This window comes from Megalobrama amblycephala, linkage group LG19 (assembly GCF_018812025.1).
Source record: "Megalobrama amblycephala isolate DHTTF-2021 linkage group LG19, ASM1881202v1, whole genome shotgun sequence".
Classification (NCBI taxonomy): domain Eukaryota; kingdom Metazoa; phylum Chordata; class Actinopteri; order Cypriniformes; family Xenocyprididae; genus Megalobrama; species Megalobrama amblycephala.
Window position 1 is genome coordinate 14,026,854 of NC_063062.1, and position 20,370 is coordinate 14,047,223.

General features: G+C 38.6%; 1 protein-coding gene across 4 annotated transcripts in view; it reads left to right on the forward strand.

The window, feature by feature from the left end:
• The window catches only part of carmil2 (capping protein regulator and myosin 1 linker 2), a 51,109-nt gene that overhangs the window by 25,440 nt on the left and 5,299 nt on the right, over positions 1 to 20,370 (forward strand). For all 4 annotated transcript variants that reach the window (XM_048167999.1, XM_048168000.1, XM_048167997.1 and 1 more), the window contains exons 29-35: positions 51 to 143; positions 1,229 to 1,295; positions 3,999 to 4,393; positions 15,640 to 15,743; positions 15,931 to 16,708; positions 18,721 to 18,825; positions 19,242 to 19,278. In XM_048167999.1, coding sequence (XP_048023956.1) covers positions 51 to 143; positions 1,229 to 1,295; positions 3,999 to 4,393; positions 15,640 to 15,743; positions 15,931 to 16,708; positions 18,721 to 18,825; positions 19,242 to 19,278 — 1,579 coding nt within the window. The remainder of the gene's footprint in view (positions 1 to 50; positions 144 to 1,228; positions 1,296 to 3,998; positions 4,394 to 15,639; positions 15,744 to 15,930; positions 16,709 to 18,720; positions 18,826 to 19,241; positions 19,279 to 20,370) is intronic.

Below are 20,370 nucleotides of genomic sequence, written 5' to 3' on the forward strand. Positions count from 1 at the left end.
ATTGTGTGTGTGCCTATATCACATGCAACATATATCTCTCTTGCTTTCAGGACAAGCATATGAGGGAGTTTTCCCAGTCCACCAATATCAAGGCCAATGTTCCTCAGCTCAGAGTGATGGAGCATGAATTCCCTACAGATGATGTAAGATTCGTTCTAGCATTCTGATCCGCCACTTACTCACGACCCTTCCTTTGATTTTGATTTTCAACATATACTAACTCTCAAAAGTTTGGGGACAGAATTTTTTTTTTCTTTTTTCAAAGAAATGACTAATTCTGTTAAAGGTACACTATTCAACTTTTGGCCCTCTTGCTTAAAAAACAAAACTGCATGCATTTTGTGGAAGAACATTGTTTAAGTTGTGATTCTGTTCTGTGTGACTGAGGATGAATATGGTTATCCAACTGCTCACAAAGCATTCACTACAAGGCTTAAGAGATATAATCAGGATCTCAAACCGAGTAGCTGAAGATGTTACTGTAGCTATACCCATTAATAGGCTCGATACTTCCTTAAAAATAAATTTCAGTGCAGAGCTAAAACAACTATAATAAAATGACCCTTCACAATATATAATGCTTTAGAATGAATTATGTTAGAGAGCTACATATGGCAGTTTATCTGTTCAGTAAAATACCTTACTCTCCTGTTGAGTAAAACAAACTCCATGTTGCCTTTACAACATTTCAAATCCCTCAGTTCTCGCCACCTCTGAAAAGGCAAGCCAATGTTGATTCTTGTTTTATTACGAGTTCTGACTGTCACGTTCTCTTTTCGCCAACAGACTCTTCTCTATTCTGCATTTTTTTTAAAACAGGTGATTCCCTGTAGGTTTGGGATTTATTGTGCTCCGTATTAACCTTTCTCCCTTGTTGTGACAAACACTCACACACCATACACACTACAAAGTAGCTGGAGGAACTTTTCTCTATTTACAAATATGATGAGACACGCACGGGCAAGTGATATTTGCATGCAATTTCCCACTAAAACAATCCCATCAGGTCTAATATATAAACACTTAATACAATAGGCTTACCATAGTGAATCAGGGTGAATCAGGCAAGAACACATTTTAGAAGAAGGATCGATGATGTGTTGACTCATTATTTAAATTTTGTACCAGAATTTAGAGTTTATCTGTTTTCATAATCTGAACTCTATTATAAATTCAAGTTGTTGCAGTAATGAGTTTGATTGCAGTTTTTCTCTCTGTGTGTCCATAGTACGTCCCCGTCATCTGGAGGAACAGCTTCCACTCCCGTAGCATCCGTCCCGCCCCTTCCATCAAAAGTAAGTCTCTTGTGTCTTGATGCCGACAGGTACTTCTTTCTTTCTTGCCATTTGTCTCTGCTTTTGCACTCCTAAATCAAATGTGATTGGGTGTAGCGTACACTGGGGACACCATAGTTGCATGTTACTTGAAAGCTTACTGGCTGTAAAAAAAAGACCTGGCCCCACAGCTGTTGAGGTCAGAGGTCTGTTTAATTATGCAGTCATCAAAGATGTCAGAACAGGAGGGGTTAAAGGCTTGCCAGGGCTCTTATCTGAACAAAACCAGCATGATATTATTTACGCAACCGATCAAATGTACTGTCAGTTTTCTGGGAGCAGGACACTTGCCGCAAATTTGTTTATTGATTTTTTTCCCCCCTATTCATATATTTTAGTAATCATCATAAATTAGGTATCATATGAAAGCTTAAAATTCATCCTGTGAAATGATATCCTCCATTTTGAAATTGGAAATTGCGTTATCTTGGAAACCTTTTAGCGGGCTCAATTTTTGTGATATAAACTTTAAATTTGGAACACAACTTGGTTAGACATACGGCATTGATTTTCTAGCACTTTTAGAGTCCAAATTATTTTGTAAAATATATATTTTGTATAAAATAAAAAATGTTTTGTATAATGTTTAATTCAGCATTTGCTTTACGGTAATTTTAAACTTCTATAAATGTTTTACACTTTTTTTTTAAAGTGCTTTCACTTCTTTGCTGAGTGTTTTCTTTAAAAATAGACCAACCTTAGGTCTGTATTACAAAACATTCATGAATTACAACCATTTAGGTTCAGAATGATCTATGCTCAAAAAGGGGGGTGGCAGTTAAAAGGATATGGTCAGGCAGATCTCATTCAACGACAACCTTTACCATAGCACACATAAACTGATTTAATGACAGCCCAATGTGTGATCAAAATTTGTGAAATTGAGTGTTTATGTAATGCAGTATTTACTGTAGTAGTGCACATGTGACATCAAAAGCGTGCTTTGTAGATTGAAGTCCTGGTTGTGAGAGCGGGATCCCCCTCTCATGGGATTTCCCCACCCTGTCTAATTGGTGGTATATCTGTGGTGTGTGTGTGAGCCTGAGACAGCGGGGGTTTGATTTTGGGAGGTCCCACCCTGTCTCTACTATATATAATCAGCTGTGTAACACACTGCTGGCAGCAGCTAACTGGAGCATAGCCCTGTTACTCTCACACCACTGAGCCCCTCAGACGAGGGAGGAGGGCCACCCGCTTACAACCATGACACAACCCCTCCCCCAGTCCCACACCCTTCTCTTCTTCTGTTCTTTTGTGTATACCTGTCCTCTTATCAGGACTCTTTTTCTCATTCCAGTCACATTTCACCCCGAGATAAATCGGATGAAGAAATTATAATTTGCTCAAAGAATATGAAGCCTCATATTAGGACCATTTTTTTGTATTGGGACATTTTTATTATCATTACTGTAATGCAAAAAAACTAATAGTAACACTTTAGTTTAGGGTCCAATTCGCACTGTTAACTAGTCGCTTATTAGCATGCATATTACTAGGATATTGGCTGTTTATTAGTACTTATAAAGCACATATTAATGCCTTATTCTGCATGACTATATTCTACATCCCTTAACCCTACCCAATACCTAAACTTAACAACTACCTTACTAACTATTAATAAGCAGTAATTTGGAGTTAATAGTGAGAATTGAACCCTAATCTAAAGTGTGACCAAACTAATTTACGTATTTTTTTTTTTTTTTTTTTTTAAATAATTCTAAAGAAATTGATCAAAATGACAGCAAAGACATTTATAATGTTACAAAATAATTATTTTTCAAATAAATGCTGTTCTTGTAAACTTTCTATTCATCAAAGTATCCTGAAAGAAAATAGTCACAAAAAAATTAAGCAGCACAACTGTTTTCACATTGATAATAAGCCTATTAGAATGATTTCTCGAGAATCATGTGACACTGGAGACTAATGAATGCTGCATAGGTATAAATAATTGCATTAATAACAGAAAACATTTTTTTTTATTGTAATAATATTTCACAATTTTTCTGTTTTTACTGTATTTTTGATCAAATAAATGCCGCCTTGCCAAGAGGATTTATTTAACGTTTTTGGATGTTAACATATTTTGTCTTTTTTACTGGTTAATTGTACAAAATGTATTTCAGTGTTTGTTATTGTAATACAGTAAAATATTACAGTAATGAGAATTGTCACTGAGAATAATGAAGAATTGTACTACAGTAAAAATTTGTGGGAGAAATGCTTTATCTTAATAAAAATAATGTCACAGTGCAAAAATCTGTAATCCTCTTAAATTAGACGCAAACTATAATTATAAATAAACGATACTGTATTTTTATTGATTATTGATTTTTTTGGGAAAACATGACATTCGAGACATGTTTTTGTGAGGTTCCCCTCACAGCCTGCATCTGTCATGTGGATATTCTGAACCTTTCGTGATGTCCAGCTTTATCTTCCTCCTTGCCTTTTCCTGCCTTTTTCACTGATGCTATGCTTCCTCTCATGTCCTCTGCTGCATATCTGCAAATCCATCGCTCCCTCCTTAACTCTCAATCTATCTCGATCTATTTCATTCTCTTTATGTAGATACACACATCATACAGGCTTCAGTCTCACCCCTCCCTCACTATCTCCCTCTGTTGTCCCTTATTTCCTTCCTCCCTCTCTCTCTCTCTGCAGGTTTGTTAGATGTGGAAGGGGAACAGCAGGCGCGTGCGGCCACACATCCCCAGCAGGAGGTAGAGGATAGAGGAGGGGGAGGGCCTCAGGTCTCCAGGGTAGGAACGGAGGAGAGGAGGCGGGCCTTGTCGTTGTCGTTGGCGACGGGGCTGTCAGTCACTACGGCAGGCCAGCTGAAGCCAGGAAGCCCCTCCTACTTAGGGAGAGAGGCGGATGCTGCTGCCGCTCCCGCTGCTGCTGCTGCCGCTCTTAGCAACAGAGAGCCCCGGCGCTCGGAGCCTGCACCTCCTCAGCCCCCTATGGACCTGCCCATCGAAGGCCACACACTGAGGCACTACACCCGCTCCAGGCCCAGACCCAACCGCCGGAACAGACAGCCTCCCAGCAAGCCGCAGGTAAGACGGCAGAGCGGCCGCTCGGGAGGGTCGGGAACCGAGAAGAAAGGAGCATGGGAAGGGTTTTGAGAGGCTGAGATGGGGACGCTGCTGGTGGAGAGAGAGGGGGAGGGAGGCTGCTTTCTGACGGCACTGCTCAGGTTGGTTCGTCTGCAGCAACCCTGGCTCCTCCAGGCTCTCTCTCCCACCGTCTCCTCCACTCCATCTTCTCATGTTTTCCTTTCTCTCGCTTGCGATATGCGGCGAGAGATGCTCAAGGAGAGGGTGCCGCTGTGGTGGGTTGAGATTTTTTGGGTGTTTCCTCCACTGCCATTTTCAGTGTGTGTGTGCATGTGTCGTCGTGTTTGTGAAGCTCAGCTGGGCGGTGTGTGTATGCTGTCAGAAAGGGGCACGGTATCTGTCCGCCGATTATTGCCGTTTGTGTTTGGTGTGACTGCTGTAGCAACTCAATTATTAATGTTCTCAGATCAAGGAAGGTTTCTCTCTTTCTTTTCGCACCCTCTTCTGTCATCAGGAATGGAGGATCCCTCTATTCGTGGCATACCCAGGGTGTGCGATTAAAATCTGTTTATTCGGTTGTGCATAGTATATAGGAGAACAATGTTTAATTTAGGTTGGCGTGTGACAGGCGATGCTGCAACAACCGTGTGTGGTTGCACTGGCACACTGCGATTCTGTTGAGTCCGTCCTGTCTTTCCTGTTGAGTCGAGACTAATGTGAGATATTATATCCTCACTGCGGTGTCTTCATTATGTGAGTGTGAGATGGACAGAAAAGAAAGGCAGAGGATGTATTTTTCCTCATATCTGTGTGTATCCACTTGTACATCCTGTGAATGGCCATTTGATAAATGGTTGCCATAGTGATGGGCTTTACAGTGTTCTCAATTGTAGCTGCTCACACACACATGCCTTTACAGTGTTGTGTGTGATGTGCTCCTATGACATGTGGCCTGTTTATTGATGCCTCTATTGTGAGGTGTGATGTGTGTGTCTTTGATGCTGTGTGATAAAGGTGCTATTGTGCCCTTACATTGTGATTGTGGCAAATCTGTGTGGTTGTCAGGTATTATATAATCACAGGTATGTTGAAAATTACTCTGTTGAGTCATTTGAACCACATTTTCTTTCTTTGCCGCAGAACTTTGGTAATTTTATCTCATTTTGCCATTAATTCAATTGTTTCATTGCAAAAAAAAAAAAAAAAGTGCTATTATGGTACCATGTTACAGCGATCGTATCAGAGTGTACAGTGCCTTTCAAAAAATACTGTAGAGTGCCATGGTACCATGATATATAAACTACCGCTCAAAAGTTTGGGGTCAGTAAGATTTTTTTTTTTTTTTTATGTTTTTGAAAGAAGTCTCTTATGCCCATTAAGGCTGGATTTATTTGATCAAAAATACAGTAAAAACAGTAAAATAACTGTTTTCTATTTAATATATTTTAAAATATTATGCATTTATGTTATGGCAAAGCTGAATTTCATTATTCAGCATCATTATCCCAGTCTTCAGTGTCACATGATCCTTCAGAAATTATTCTAATATGCTGATTTGGTGCTCAAGAAACATTTCTTTTTTTTTCTTTTTCATTTATTAACAGTTGTGTGCTGTTTAATATTTTTGTGGCAACTGTGAAACAAAGCTCAAAAGAAAAGCATTCATTGAAAATTGAAATCTTTATATTATTATAAATGTCACTTATAATGTTTATAACTTATAATGGCACTTATTCTGTCACTTTTTATGTTTAATGTGTTTTTGCTGAATAAAAGTATTAATAAAAAAAAAAAAAAAGAAAACAATTATTGACCCTGAACATTTAAATGATATAAAAGTATCATAGTATTAACACAGTACTTTTTTGCAAGAAGTGATACCTTTCCCTCACTATGCCAAAAATACTATGGTATTATCATCACAGTGTTGTTCTGTGATACCATGTATGATTACCATATTAATTTACCATGGTACTTCGGAGCATGCTTAAGAATACATTGTATTACTGTCACAGTAGTGTCCACAAAAATCATGATAATGCCACTGTGATACCATGTACAAATGATTACCACCTTTATTAACCCTAGTTTTCCCCAAAGGTATTTTAAAAATACCATGGTAGTGTCCCCACAAATAATGGTAATATCAGAGTACTGATGTATATCACTGTATTCATTTACCATGGTGCTCCAAGGTGTGTCTAACAATACCATTGTGTCCTCAAAAATCATGGTAATACAATAGCACTATGTTACCATGTACATATGATTACCACCTTTATTTACCATAGTATCCCAAGGTGTGTCAAAAAATGCAATGGTATTACTGTTGCGGTAGTGTCCACAAAAATCATGGTAATACCATAGTACTGCGATGCAATGTACATATGGTTACACCTTTATTTATCATAGTACCCCATGGCATGCCAATAAAAACATGGTAGTGTCCATGCATATAAATAATGGTAATGCAATGGTAATGTACTGTGAAATGTGGATCACCATATTCTTTTACCATTCAGCTCCAGGTTTTGTCTATGAATGTCACAGTAGTACCATCACATTAGTGTCCACAAAAAACATGGTAATATCATAGTATTTAATATCTGCTGTAATTAGATATGTAAAAATTACTTTAGTGTATTTAGTATGTGTGGTTGGTAAATTATAGGATGACCTATAGTCATTTGGTAGCCATTTTTATATACAATACTGTTACATGATGTCATCGTCCGTGTAAGAGACCTGCAGCTGTTTCTGTGTTGTCATGATGACTGGTATGCGTGAGTGTAATGCTGAATGTTGTCATGACTACCTGTTGGTGTGTACAAGTCAGTTATTAAAGTGTGTATTTTCACACAGCTAAGGCCCATTCACACACTTTTAAACCAATATCGTTATAGCTATCATCCTTGGTGTGAGCGGACCTTTATCCTTATTAACGCTGTGTAATTGTGTGTGTGAGGTCATTTTGCAGGCAGTTTTTTCAGAACAGACACTCTCTGGAGAGTTTGGCGCCACTGTTATCACAGACATGAGCACGGAGGGATGAAAAAACTCCTGTCATTTCTTCTGATCACCTGAATGAGTATGTGTGTTATATGTTTATTCCTGTCAGCGTGATCTGTTGGCGAGGGTGTGTGTCCATATTGTGTGACGGCCGGTCATACTCCTTGGCTGGTGGAAACCCAATGACAGGTGGTGCCTCAGGGAGAAGCTCATGTGACTGGAGAAGAGATAATGCTCTGATGGTCCAGTATATGTGTGTGTGATTTTTTTTCCTGTATGTCCCTGCTGGGCTTTCAGCAGTGGGGGACAACCAGGCCCTGCGATGAGGGGTGCCTCTATGGTACTGCCTACTCATTGGTCTCAAGGAAAGACGACCCACCCATAAAAAATGTGTCCAGGGCTCTGTGAGATTTAGCGATGTCCCTGTATCCCTTTTAAATTATCTCGGCCCCTGCTTTTATGATGGCTGCATAAGCATTTCTTTTATTACCTCTTCACAGTTTTACACACCCATACACACATGAACAGAGCTTTATTACACAAGGATGCTCACCACTTCCAACCTACAGTGACCAGTGTCTTCAACAATTTGATGTCCAGTCACAGAATGGAATTCTTAAAGAGTTAGTTCACCCAAAAATGAAATTTCTGTAATTAATTACCCCACTTTTCTGGACCTTGAATGTGGTAATTTCGTGGCTTTCAATAGAGGATTAAAAAAAACTCTCGGATTTCATCAAAATATCTTAATTTGTGTTCCAAAGATGAATGAAGGTCTTACGGGTTCGGAACGACATGAGAGTGAGTAATTAATGAGAGAACTTTAATTTTTGGTTGAACTAACCCTTTAATAAGGTGTTTCAGGAAAAGGAAACTCCATGACAATTTCCACAAATACAGTAAATTTTAGTGTCCTTTATTTATAAAACATTACATGCAAAGATCTCAAGTGATAAACGATTAGCTCACATAAAATTGACCTACCATGAAAATTAGATTGTCTTTTTGGAAGCTTGTTTCCACCACTGAATAAAAAATAAAATAGGTAATTGCGAATTTTTATCTTGCAATTCTGTCTTTTTTTCTCACAATTGTAATATAAACTCACAATTGCAAGTTATAAAGTCATAATTACAAGATATAAACTCACAATTGCAAGACAAAAAGTCAGAATTGTGAGGAAAAAAAGTCAGAATAGCGAGATATAAAGTCGCAATTGCAAGAAAAAAGTCATAATTGCGAGTTTATATATTGCAATTCTGACTTTATTTCTTGCACTTCTGACTTTATAACTCACAATTGCTGGTTTATATAATGCAATTCTGACAAAAAAGTCAGAATTGTGAGATAAAAAGACACAATTACCTTTTATTTTGTATTCTGTGGCGGAAACAAGCTTCCATACGCCTTAAACTCTTAAAGGGGTCATGACATGAGAAATCAAATTTGCCTTGATCTTTTGACATATAAGAGGTCTTTGTACCATTAAAACGTCCTTTAAGTTTCATAGCTTAAAATGTTCTTCTCATTACATACTAAGCATTTATTTAATCAAGCTCCAAAAACGCCTCGTTTGTTATCGCAGGATCTCTGACGTCACACGGGCAAGTACATTTGCATATGACAGCCTCCAAAGCAAGACATTGACAAATAGTTTTACATCATCGCACCATAGGCCCCGCCCACTGGCGTTCAATTGCTTAACAGCTGACATTTGCCTACACTGGGTGTGAGCTTTGCGTCAAATTGAACCCATTATAATTACTGATGCTGTCTACACTGGATACAGTATACAGATGAGCGTTCATTTTTCGGACATATTCCATGCACTTGAGTCTGTCGACAACTGGAGAAATGGAAGAGTGAAAGAACGTGACGCGTCCAGTTTGAACAGCTTGTTTGCGTCTCTGTACAGACTTCAGAAGGATCCCAGCATAGGAAACAAGTGGATGGTTTATTTTAATGCCGTCCCGGATTGTGTCGGAGGATTATAGGTTTGTACAGAGAATTTTGTTTTGTAAGTGAATTATTTCATAATGCTTTGTCTGTAAATCTTTGTCTGTAAAACGATGGTTTTAAATGGATGTTTTCAAAACACAAACTTGTGTGTAACAGCGAGTGGGCATTGATACTGTTTTCTATTATATACATATATATATATATATATATATATATATATATATATATATTTTTTTTTTTTTTTTTTTTTTGTGTGTGTGTGTGTGTATGTAAAAAACTTTATTAAAATTATAAATGAACCTCAAGGAACATATTCAAATAAGAAAAATCCATGTCATGGCCCTTTTAAAATGTCTATATCCCACCTTAAAATGCCGTTTTTTGTTTTTTTTTGTCTTAAACTGTCTTGACAACCTCTACTGTATTTATCTATTTAAAAAATTACAACCATAATAATTTCATGATCATTTTAAAATAATTTACTATCTATCGAATTGATATTCAATTCATTAGGTAAATTTACATGCACTAATTTTCATCAATCTGAAGGAATCCAAGCCGATTTCAGATTCTGAAAGGTCTGTTTATATGAACCGTAAACTTTGGAATCCGATTCACATTTTCATTTACATGTGTGTTTATCTATACTGAACAAAACTTCAGTGCATGTGCAGTGCCCAGTCACCATGTTCAGAACTGGAGAAAGACACTGCTATAATGTCACCGGACATTTTGCACTGATGACATACCTAAAAAGAAAGCTGACAAACTGCAGTCATCAAGCTTAACCATTCAACCATTCAACCAATGTAAAAAGGAAGAAAAAAGGCTCAAATTTTAATTTGTGGGACATATAAGTTTATCAGTATCTACAAACTATTATTTGGTCACAAACTAACTAGCCTCTGCTGAGTAACAGTTCAATTGAGTCTAAATTTGTGACCCTATTTGAGCTGCTTATATTCATTTCATATGAGGTTTGCAACTTCAATTTGATAATCAGCATATTTTGAAAGTTAAGCACCACATTTCACTGACCATTTGTTAAGGCCCTATTTTGTACCCTGTTTGTGGAAAGTGCCTATCATGTTGGATTTAATCACTTCCATAGAGCTTGTAGCTTTGCCACCAGGGAAACCTAGACAGAAGCCTGTGGAATTCTGGGATCACTGTCTCAACCTGACACCTTTGGACAGGCCTGTTCCAGCTTACACCATAATGCTGATCTTAGTTCACAGAGTTTAACTGAGAGATAAAGAACTCTGCGTTCACTCAATCTCTCTGTATCTCTCCTTCTTTCCACTGAAATTTTAAGGGAAACCATCAACGAAAATCTGATGCGGTGTACACAAAGTCATGAGTCATGACATGTGAGTCGGACTGATCTTTGATCAGTGTGTCAGCTTTCTACTGCTACACTGATCCGGAAACAGCTTCTTCAGACCCGAATGTGTCACTTTTACAAGAGCAGACTCAGACCAGCTTAACCCATCAGGTATTAACATGATCTGGATTCATGCAGATAACAGTTTTGATTTTAAAATTATTGCTAGCGGAATTAATTAGTACTGATTTATGTGTAACAGCCTGTTTATGAAATGAGTGATTTGTTTGGCTGTATGTGAAAAAATATGAACCCTGAATCTAGTTTAGGCATCAACAAACCCAGCAGGCCATGTGAACCACACAAAAGCTTTATTTTCTGTTATTTGTATATAATTAAACCTGAGCTGTATGGTTGCAGCGTTCATGCAGTGTGTTTTGTTAGGAGAATATGATCGTGTGTTAAGATGTGTGGGAAACACCTCTCCTTGTGCCGCCTCACACAACGTGGCGCCTGCTCTCCTCCTCTTTTTGAAGATGGAGTGATGAGTGCTTTGCCTTCTCATTGGCCGAGAGGTGCTAAATGATTTATAATCCATTTCTCATGTGGTGCACGGTGCCTCATTTGCATATGGTTGCTATAGCTCTGCAGTGGTCTCTCCCTCCTTCTCTCTCTCTCTTTCTCTCCATATTTCTTTCTTTCTCATCCTGCAGTACCCAAACTGCCCGAAGGCCTCGCAGTCTGTGCAGCAGCAGGAAACAGGCAAAACACACAGATCACGCACCCTGTGCTTTTGTGTGTGTATAGTGTTTGTAAGCTACTGATCTGGCACAGTTAAAAAGTCAACATAAAATCAATGTTGACCCAATTCTTAATACACATTTGTGGTATTAATGTGAATGATTAATCTGTGCACATTATTAAAAAAAAAAAAAATAACAGTACTAAAATACATTTTATCTTTCATAAAAAAATAGCTCCACCTCTGAAACTTTACTTTTTGACTGATGTCATTAATTCCTCTTATTTTTCAGCCCTTCCTTTTCAACCACCTGCTATTTGGAGACTTTTCACAATCCAGTTAAATATGTCACATTATGGAAAAATAAAATGAGTTGTAAATATATTTTTCATGGTGCTGCTATATGAATGAACCATAATTCATATTCATAGTTCAATGGTTCTCAACCTTTTTGACTTGAAGACAAATCAAGTCACACATTTTTTTTTTTAAACCATTTTTAAAGTTTAGATCTTGGTTTTTTTCAACATATTAATGATTTTTGTTCATCTTGAGGCCCCTTTGTAAGTTTGCTGAGGCCAAGAACTGCTGCTCTCTAGTTTAGTTCATTGCTTAAAGGCAGGAACACACCAAGCCGACGGTCGGCCGTCGGGCAATTTTTGTTCATTGGCCGACTAAGTTTTCTCAGTGTGTTCCACACCCTCGGCTGAAGTTGGTCCTCGTTGGCTTTTTTTTGGCCGATTCGACATGTTGAGACCGCGTCGGAGCTCGTCGGTCTGTCGGGCCATATGATCATTCAGTATTCAGATACTGCCACCTGCTGGTTCGGAAAAGCATTTCATCTTACGCAGGCGCAGAACGGACGTGCTACTTGGCCGTCGGCTGTCGAGCGTCGGTTTGGTGTGTCAGGGCAACTTTGGACCCAGACACTGCCGACGTGAGCAAACCCCGCAGTCTGCTTTCGTCACCACTAGTTCGTCGGCATCGGCTTGGTGTGTTCCTGCCTTAAGAATCATCCCTTTTCTGTTAGTGTTTTCTGTTTGACCGTTATGAATACTAATGATATATTTGTGCTATATATACTGTGCTGTGTTATACAGCTCAAAGGGTTTGTTTTGTGTATTCATTTGTTTTTGAGCCTAATCCCTTTTCACACTTAAAATGAATCCTGCTCTAGATTCTGTTCTGATATATACATTAAGATCTATTAATCCTCACAATACATATACAAACCCATATTTCTGAAGCCTTTGTAGAAACGTTCAGCAGTATGATTTCAGCTTACAGGCAACATATTGTTAGAATAAAAGATTAATGACTGCCATCATGAAAGTCATTTTGCTCATTTATCATAATCACAATGTGGTGTAATGTCATTAAAACTCATGTTTAAGAACGATCAGGATGGGCAGATCTTACAACAATAAACCTCCATATGTGCAGCTATTGTGTTATTACTGTGGCTACATGACAGATACACCAGTCACCACTGATGAGCACTCGTACTCTCATTTAAGTGTGTGTGTGTGTGTGTGTTGAGGCTGTATCTGAGGGGTGTAATTATATTAGGTGGTGGTGTGGGAGGGGGGTGGGGGACAGACAGAGATTGGGCAGGGGTAGGGTTTGGCCCTCTCTTGGGACACTATAGGCAGATTTGCCTAAAGACAAATCCATTGCAGACAGAAAACCCGAATCACAGTCTGAATCATGCCATGTTTAATGTTAAAATGTGAAAGAGCAAAAACCGCTGGTGTTTAAGCTCAGAAGTGCTTTACGGCTCACTCTATGAACTTTTTCTACACAACATATTTCTAACAACATCAGACCTAACACTAAATTCAAAGGGCACTGATTGGTTGATAGTCGTGTTGTTGTAGTAGTCTTGCAGACTACTTTTGCTGCAAGATAGTTACTATAAAGTCTGGTCCATTCTGCAGCTTATTCTGGCTAAAGGCCTGTTCACACCAACATGAATGTTCAGAATGAAATTCAGTTTGATTTTCACATGTGATTTGTCTGTTCAGACCAAAGTCTAAAAAATGTCAGATGGTCTGAATGAAAATAAAGATTCAATCTGACAGTAGATGGCGCTTTTTATTAAAAGCTGAAAAAAACTGGTAAGTCTGGACACTAAGCGGAACATAAAATGTTTCTGACACTTTTGTCTCGAGAAGAAAGGTAGTCAAACAGGTGTTTAAATTTTTCAAACAGCCATTCAGATTTTTGTATTCGCTATGGTGTTTATCCAATAACACCAAATACAGGAGTACAGAGAAAGAGAGCCGGTTCCGGATTCTTCCTCTGCTTGTGGCAAAATACTTTGTTCGTGAGCAGCACCATCGAGTCATGAGCTGTGTCTCATTTCAAACGTTGTGTCCTCCGGAGGTCACATTTTAAAGCTGCATACGTCATCGAGGCGGTCTCATTTAAGAAAAGTAACCATTAGATTGCAAAGTAAGTAAGAAATTACAGTATTTTACACCTCACGAGGAATAACAGTCAAATTTATTAAGGTTACTTTTCTGAAATAAGACGTCCTTGATGACATATGCAGCCTTCAAAAGAGAACACAGCCTCCGAAATGAGACGCAGCAAAGGTTTTATGTAACAGCAGTGGCACTGGGCATGTGACCAAAACCGGAAATCCTATTGGTTGGCCAGTTTCCTTTGCAGTACGATGGAAAAGAGATAAGAACACCTCCGCATTGACAGCGTGTAAATGTATGTGTCAGTCTGAACAGAAGCAATAATAGGCGTTTATTCAAATTAAAATATTTATCGCATTGAATTTTCACACCGAATATTTGTCTTGGTATGAACAGGCCTTGGGAATCTCCCAATAAGACAGGAAGGGAATGTCTTGTGAGACATGTAAAGTGACTAACTACAGTTTTTGTTTTTATGAGATTTTTAGGGTGGATAAATCTGAAATGATACCACAATAATAGTGGAATAAAATAATTTAAATCTCAAGTAATGGTTATTTAGAAAAGAGCAAAGAAATTTACAGTAAAATGTGTAGACTTTATAATCTGAGTTTCAGTTTATCCAAAGTAAAAAAAAAAATTTTGTACACATCTTCTGATGCAGCTGGACACATCCTCATTGATGTTCCTGGAATGATCGGGTGTTTCAGGTCTTTCAACATCATACACCCTCCTCCAGGTTACCCAGCTGGGGCTGATCAGACACCAGCTTGTGTCCAGCTGGCTAGCTACTTAGCACTCCATGGCTCTCCTCTTTTGAGCAATAGCCACCTTGAAGCCCTCTCTGCTGCTTCTGTGGTACTGTAGATAGCTGCCCTCTTGCTCACTCCCTCAATGCCCAGCTCTCTGTAGGCTCTGGCAGGAACACACCAAGCTGACGGTCGGCCGTTAGGCAGTTTTTGTTAGTCGGCCGACTAAGTTTTCTCAGTGTGTTCCGCACCGTTGGCTGAAGTTGGTCCTCGTTGGCTTTTTTTTTGGCCGATTCGAAATGTTGAATCAGCGTCGGAGCTCATCGGGCCATCTGACCATTCTGATTGGCTGTTCAGATACTGCCACCTGCTGGTTCGGAAAGGTATTTCATCTCACGCAGGTGCAGAACTGACGTGCTACTTGGCCGTCGGCTGTCTAGCGTTGGTTTGGTGTGTCAGGCCAACTTTGGACATAGATGCTGCCGACGTGAGCCAACCCCGCAGTCTGCTTTCGTCGCCACTAGTTCGTCGGCGTCGGCTTGGTGTGTTTCGGCCTTAAGGAATATGCTGCAAATTACCTCCACTGGGATACACCTCCACTGGGATACACCTCCACAACCTCCACTGGGATACACCTCGCACTCCTTCAAAAAAATTTTGATGCTATGAACTTTTCAAACACAACTAGCATTGATTTTTTATTTTTTTTTCAGAAGCATTCCTGATGTCAGCTCAGTATTTTGTAGACACCATTTTGTTTCTTTGCAAACTGACATGTAAATTATGCACCCCATACTCCTGGAAGTTGGCTAGCACTCAGGTAGTCTGATTGGTATTTTCAGAAGTGCTTTGAAGTGCATCATATGTTGTGGGCGGTCTGTGGGTGTGTCATCTAAGGGTCATGTCTTGTGTAAACATGTTAATCTTTTCATTCCATTAGGCTAAAATACAGTGTTTCATGTTCAGATAAAACATTTAGTAGATTTTAATTGGATAAATGACCTTTTATTTGTGTTTGTTTGTATGTATGTGCACAGGAGCAGGCCGCTGAGAGTGAGAATGAGGCCAATGAGAACATGGGGAGGGTTGATGAAGGTGTAGAAGAGTTCTTCACCAAAAAAATCATCCCTGATGACCCCCTGTGAGTACACAACACATACAAAAACACTCAAGTATGCAGTATGCAAAACAATGTTAATGAACAGATATTTTTCATAGAACTAGAATTAATGACAGCAAATGATTAAAACATGATCTCTAACAAAAAAATATCCTTATCGGTTGTCAAAAGACATTTCCCATCATGCCTCTCCTCTCCTCGTGTTCAGAAAGCACCAGAGGGAGGAGCCCCTCATTAAAGCACAACCTGCAGAGCCCACGTGTGTCACAACTGCCCCTCCTACCACCTCCACTACAACCCCCATCCCCACCACAGCCCCCTCCAAAAACATTAAGAAGAAGTTTGGTGACTTTTTTGCTTTTAAGAAAGTCCGCGCAGGTCGAGGGGCCAAGGGTGACGGTGGTCCCGAGGGCAAGGTCAAAAAGACTTCAATAGCAGATCTCATCCGACCACTCCGGGAAGCGGCACGTGCAGAGAAAGAGCGAGAAAAGGAAAGGGAAAGAGAAAAAGAGAGGGAACGAGAGAAGGAGAAGGAGAGGGACAAAGAGAAACTGGATGAGGAAAACCTAGTCAAGGCGACCACAACCACGGCCACCACCACCATCCTTACCATCACAGATTCCACAACAACTGCACCAATTAATGAGGACAAAATGTCACCCAGAGCTCCTTCACCTGCCCCCACACCTGCACTGATCCCTCCTGCATCCACTCCCACACCTCCTGCCTCATCCCCATGCAAAACTGAAGAGGCCCCAGTACTGTCCCCTGCTGCACCTCCTACTCCCACCAAAACTCCCAGCCCGGTCCCAGTTGTGTCACCCTCAGAGCGGGAGAAGAGCCGGACCCTGGAGAAGAGCCGCACCCCAGATGGAGAGCGGAGGCCCAAACCCATCCGTCGCTCTCTCAGAGAGGGCAAATCGCAGTCCCTCATCTTGCTCTCAGATGTCTTGCCAGAGCAGGACGGCGCAGCCACGCACGCTAAGGTAATTGAGCAGTGGTTCTGATTAGGTTAGACTAGATGTTACTAGATGTTGGTACTTCTTTTAAACTAAAAATAAGAAAGTATACTTTCAGTCTACTTTTTATATACTTCTCAGAAATATACTTAAAATTGCACTTAAGTATACTTGACTTATACTGACAGAAAAGTCTAAGTATATTTGGCCTATACTTGGACTCAGTCTTTGATTGAGATATACTTAAAAGTAAATTTGTAAAAGTATAGTATAAAAGGACATTGTTTGAAAATATTGATCTATAACGAAAACAGATATATTCCTAATTCTGAGTATCTGAATTTTTGTGTAGGCTAGTCCACTGGTAGTGTACATAGAAATTTACTTCAAATCTCTTTCCTCGCCATTGATTGAATTTTCAGGCTATATAACGGTAGGGGGCGCTGTTACACATCTTCTGAAAGAGTACAGAATCTCCGGATCAAAATGCAGGAAAAGAAGAAGCTGAAACAAGCGATAGAAGATTACTCATGCAAATATAAAATAAAGTGATCACCAAACATTAAACAGCATATAAATAAAAACTTTATTTGGACCAAAACGTTATGTGGACTATGAGGACTATGAAGCTTTGGGGGTGTTTATGGACTCAATCTACTCCACCTGTGTTTGATCATCTTTCTGAATCCCATCCGGACGTAGTCTAACAAAAATGCAATTTTCTCAGCTTTTTATTTAAAATGTTACCCACATTTAAGTGTTGATAAAAAAACTTACCCACATTTAAGTGTTAATAAAAAAGGATTCATGAAACTAGAATAAAATGTTTTTAAACTGGAAAGAGTTCAAGTACAGTTAAAGCTATTTCAAGTATAAAATATAATGCCTAAATAGGAACATAGTAGTATAGTTAAAGTGCAAAAATAATATATAAAAAGTAAACTATAAGTATGATATGTTCACTTAAAGAAAACTTACAAGTATACTTGCACTAAACTAGTAGTTTACTGATTAGTATATTTCAAAGTGTACATTTATATACTAAAAATGTACTAAAATAGTAAACTACTAGTATACTTATAAGTTCACTTGTAGTACAGATGCAGTTCAAATGAGAAACAAAGCTGTGAACTAGTTGTGTACTTAAAGTTTACTACCTTTACACTTATAGTACACTTAAGTGTACACGGTATTAAAATAGTACACTTACAAGTTCACTACTAGTACATTGATACTAGTATACTTACTACATAAAGTATACTCAAAAATATACTTTAACATTACTTAAGTATACTTGATAAAATGAACTTGAAGTAAACTTCTTTTTCGTAAGGGTAGGGCCAATATATTGGCTAGGCTGATTACTTTTTTTTTTTGACAATATTTAGTTATTTATAGGTTATATAGTAGGCCAAAAACTGTGTCCGATTGGAAGATTAACAGAAATCCAAAATCTACTAATAGCATTGTCAAACAGCAAACACAAATGTTCTGTTTTCAGATATTTTTTAAGTGCATTTTGAGTAAAATATTGTGTAAAAAGGGTTCATTTAAGACCTTACAAAAAAGTACTGTGGCAGTACCATGGTACCTTAATGCTATCAGATGGAACACATTAAAAAGTCATTGTCTTATCTTTATTTTAGTTTTGTTTTCCATTAAAATGGATATAAAATAATCAAACGAAAACTAAAATCTAATCTTTAAAACAAAATAAATCAACTTGAGCAGCAAAAGTGTCTCTATATAAATGTGTCAGAAGTGCAATCATTAAATTGTTTTTCTTGCAGCATATGCTGTTCCATAATATGATTTGAGTCAGTATTTAAATAGATTGATCGCTGTTGGTTCCTATCCCAAAAGCCCTCTGGGTGAGAGGACTCTGTCATTTTTAGAGGTTCCTATTGACTGTTGTTCCTATATTTGGCTGATCTCACTTCCTAAAAAGTGCTCTGAAAGCTCCTAAATAAATAATTATAGAAATGTTTCTTGTTCTATTTGTAATGTTCTAAGAGGTAATTTTTCGGGTCACTATGTAGAAACATGCATCGGAGAGCTCATCCAGCTTTGAACAGCGTCTCCATGTTATGCTTCACCGCATGGGAGTCACCAAAACATCTCCTACAGACACCAAACAGAGTCAGGTCAGTGTGCCAAATTCATGGATGCTTTCAATTCTCCATCTTTGATGTTAGAAATTTGTCTTTGCTACTTGCATGTTTTTTGAAAAGTATGTTGTTGTCAAGCAATCCATTGAATTCTATTGAAAAATGTAAAAAAAAAAAACAGATACTCCTTTGAACTGAATTAATCGAAGAACTCTGTCCTCTGAAGACCTTTTAAACTTTATTAATGGTCATAAATAATTTACTGTTATTGAATTTGATGCTGCATAAATGCCTCATCAGGCAAAAACACCTTTCCCCCAGTAACATTCGCTTACTCTGTTAAAACCACAGTATCAATATAATCGCTTACATGAAAAAGGGTGTGGGTGAATTAGAGATTATACACTTACTTCACTAGGCATCTGATTTAAACCGGTGTTATCCTCTTACAGAGCAAGGATGAGGAGCTGAGGAAAGCCAACTCTGAGGGTAAGACATATTTCTCAGCTACAGTATGTAGACCTTGTGCTGGGATGTGAGAATTTGCCGCATTGGTAGTGCTGCGTCAGCACATCAGAGTTTTGACAGTGGTCTCAGAGTTTCTGTTCTGGGGATTCATGTGTGACCGCTAGAGGGTCACATGATAGTGTGGCATATGTGTGGTTAGGTCACTCACTGATTGTGAGATGCAAAATATAGTGAAGGTTCTCTTCTTACCTTAATTCATGTTGTATATCTTTGTTTTCTTTGAAATAATTTTGATTAATCAGACATTTATATGTGTTTATATATCTATATACCATCCCTACGTGTGTGTGTGTGTTTGTATATATTGTCATGATCATTATTGGGAGTGCCCTTGTCTGCCACTAGAGGGCACTCCAACCTGGACTTTTGGTTTTCATCACTTGGACTTCATTTCCCATAACCCACTTCCCGGACTCATTATTCTGTTATTGCATCCAGCTGTCTTGTATTATGTTATTAGTGTCTGTCTATTTATACTGAGTTGGTTTCTGCTTTTGTTCATCGAGGTTTCGTTTTATGTCACTGGCGTTTGTTTATTTTCCCTGTTTCTGTTATGGATTGTTCGATGGATTTATGACCTTTGCTTGGATGGCTATGATCTTGGATCTACTTGCCAGTTTCCGTGTTTGTACGTGACAGAAACAGGGAAAATAAACAAACGCCAGTGACATAAAACAAAACCTCGATGAACAAAAGCAGAAACCAACTCAGTATAGACAGACACTAATAACATAATACAAGACAGCTGGATGCAATAACAGAATAATGAGTCCGGGAAGTGGGTTATGGGAAATGAAGTCCAAGTGATGAAAACCAAAAGTCCAGGTTGGAGTGCCCTCTAGTGGCAGACAAGGGCACTCCCAGTAATGATCATGACATATATAGCCTAGTAAATATATTTTGTAAGTCTGGCCAAAGGCCATATGTCTGCACATAATCCTATGATTAAAACAAACAAGCAAACAGCAAGAATACTTTTGCGGCATTGTTTTAAATCCAATTAAAGTTTCACTTTCTGCAGGTTCTGCCATGAAATCCTTTTCCTTAAGCTAC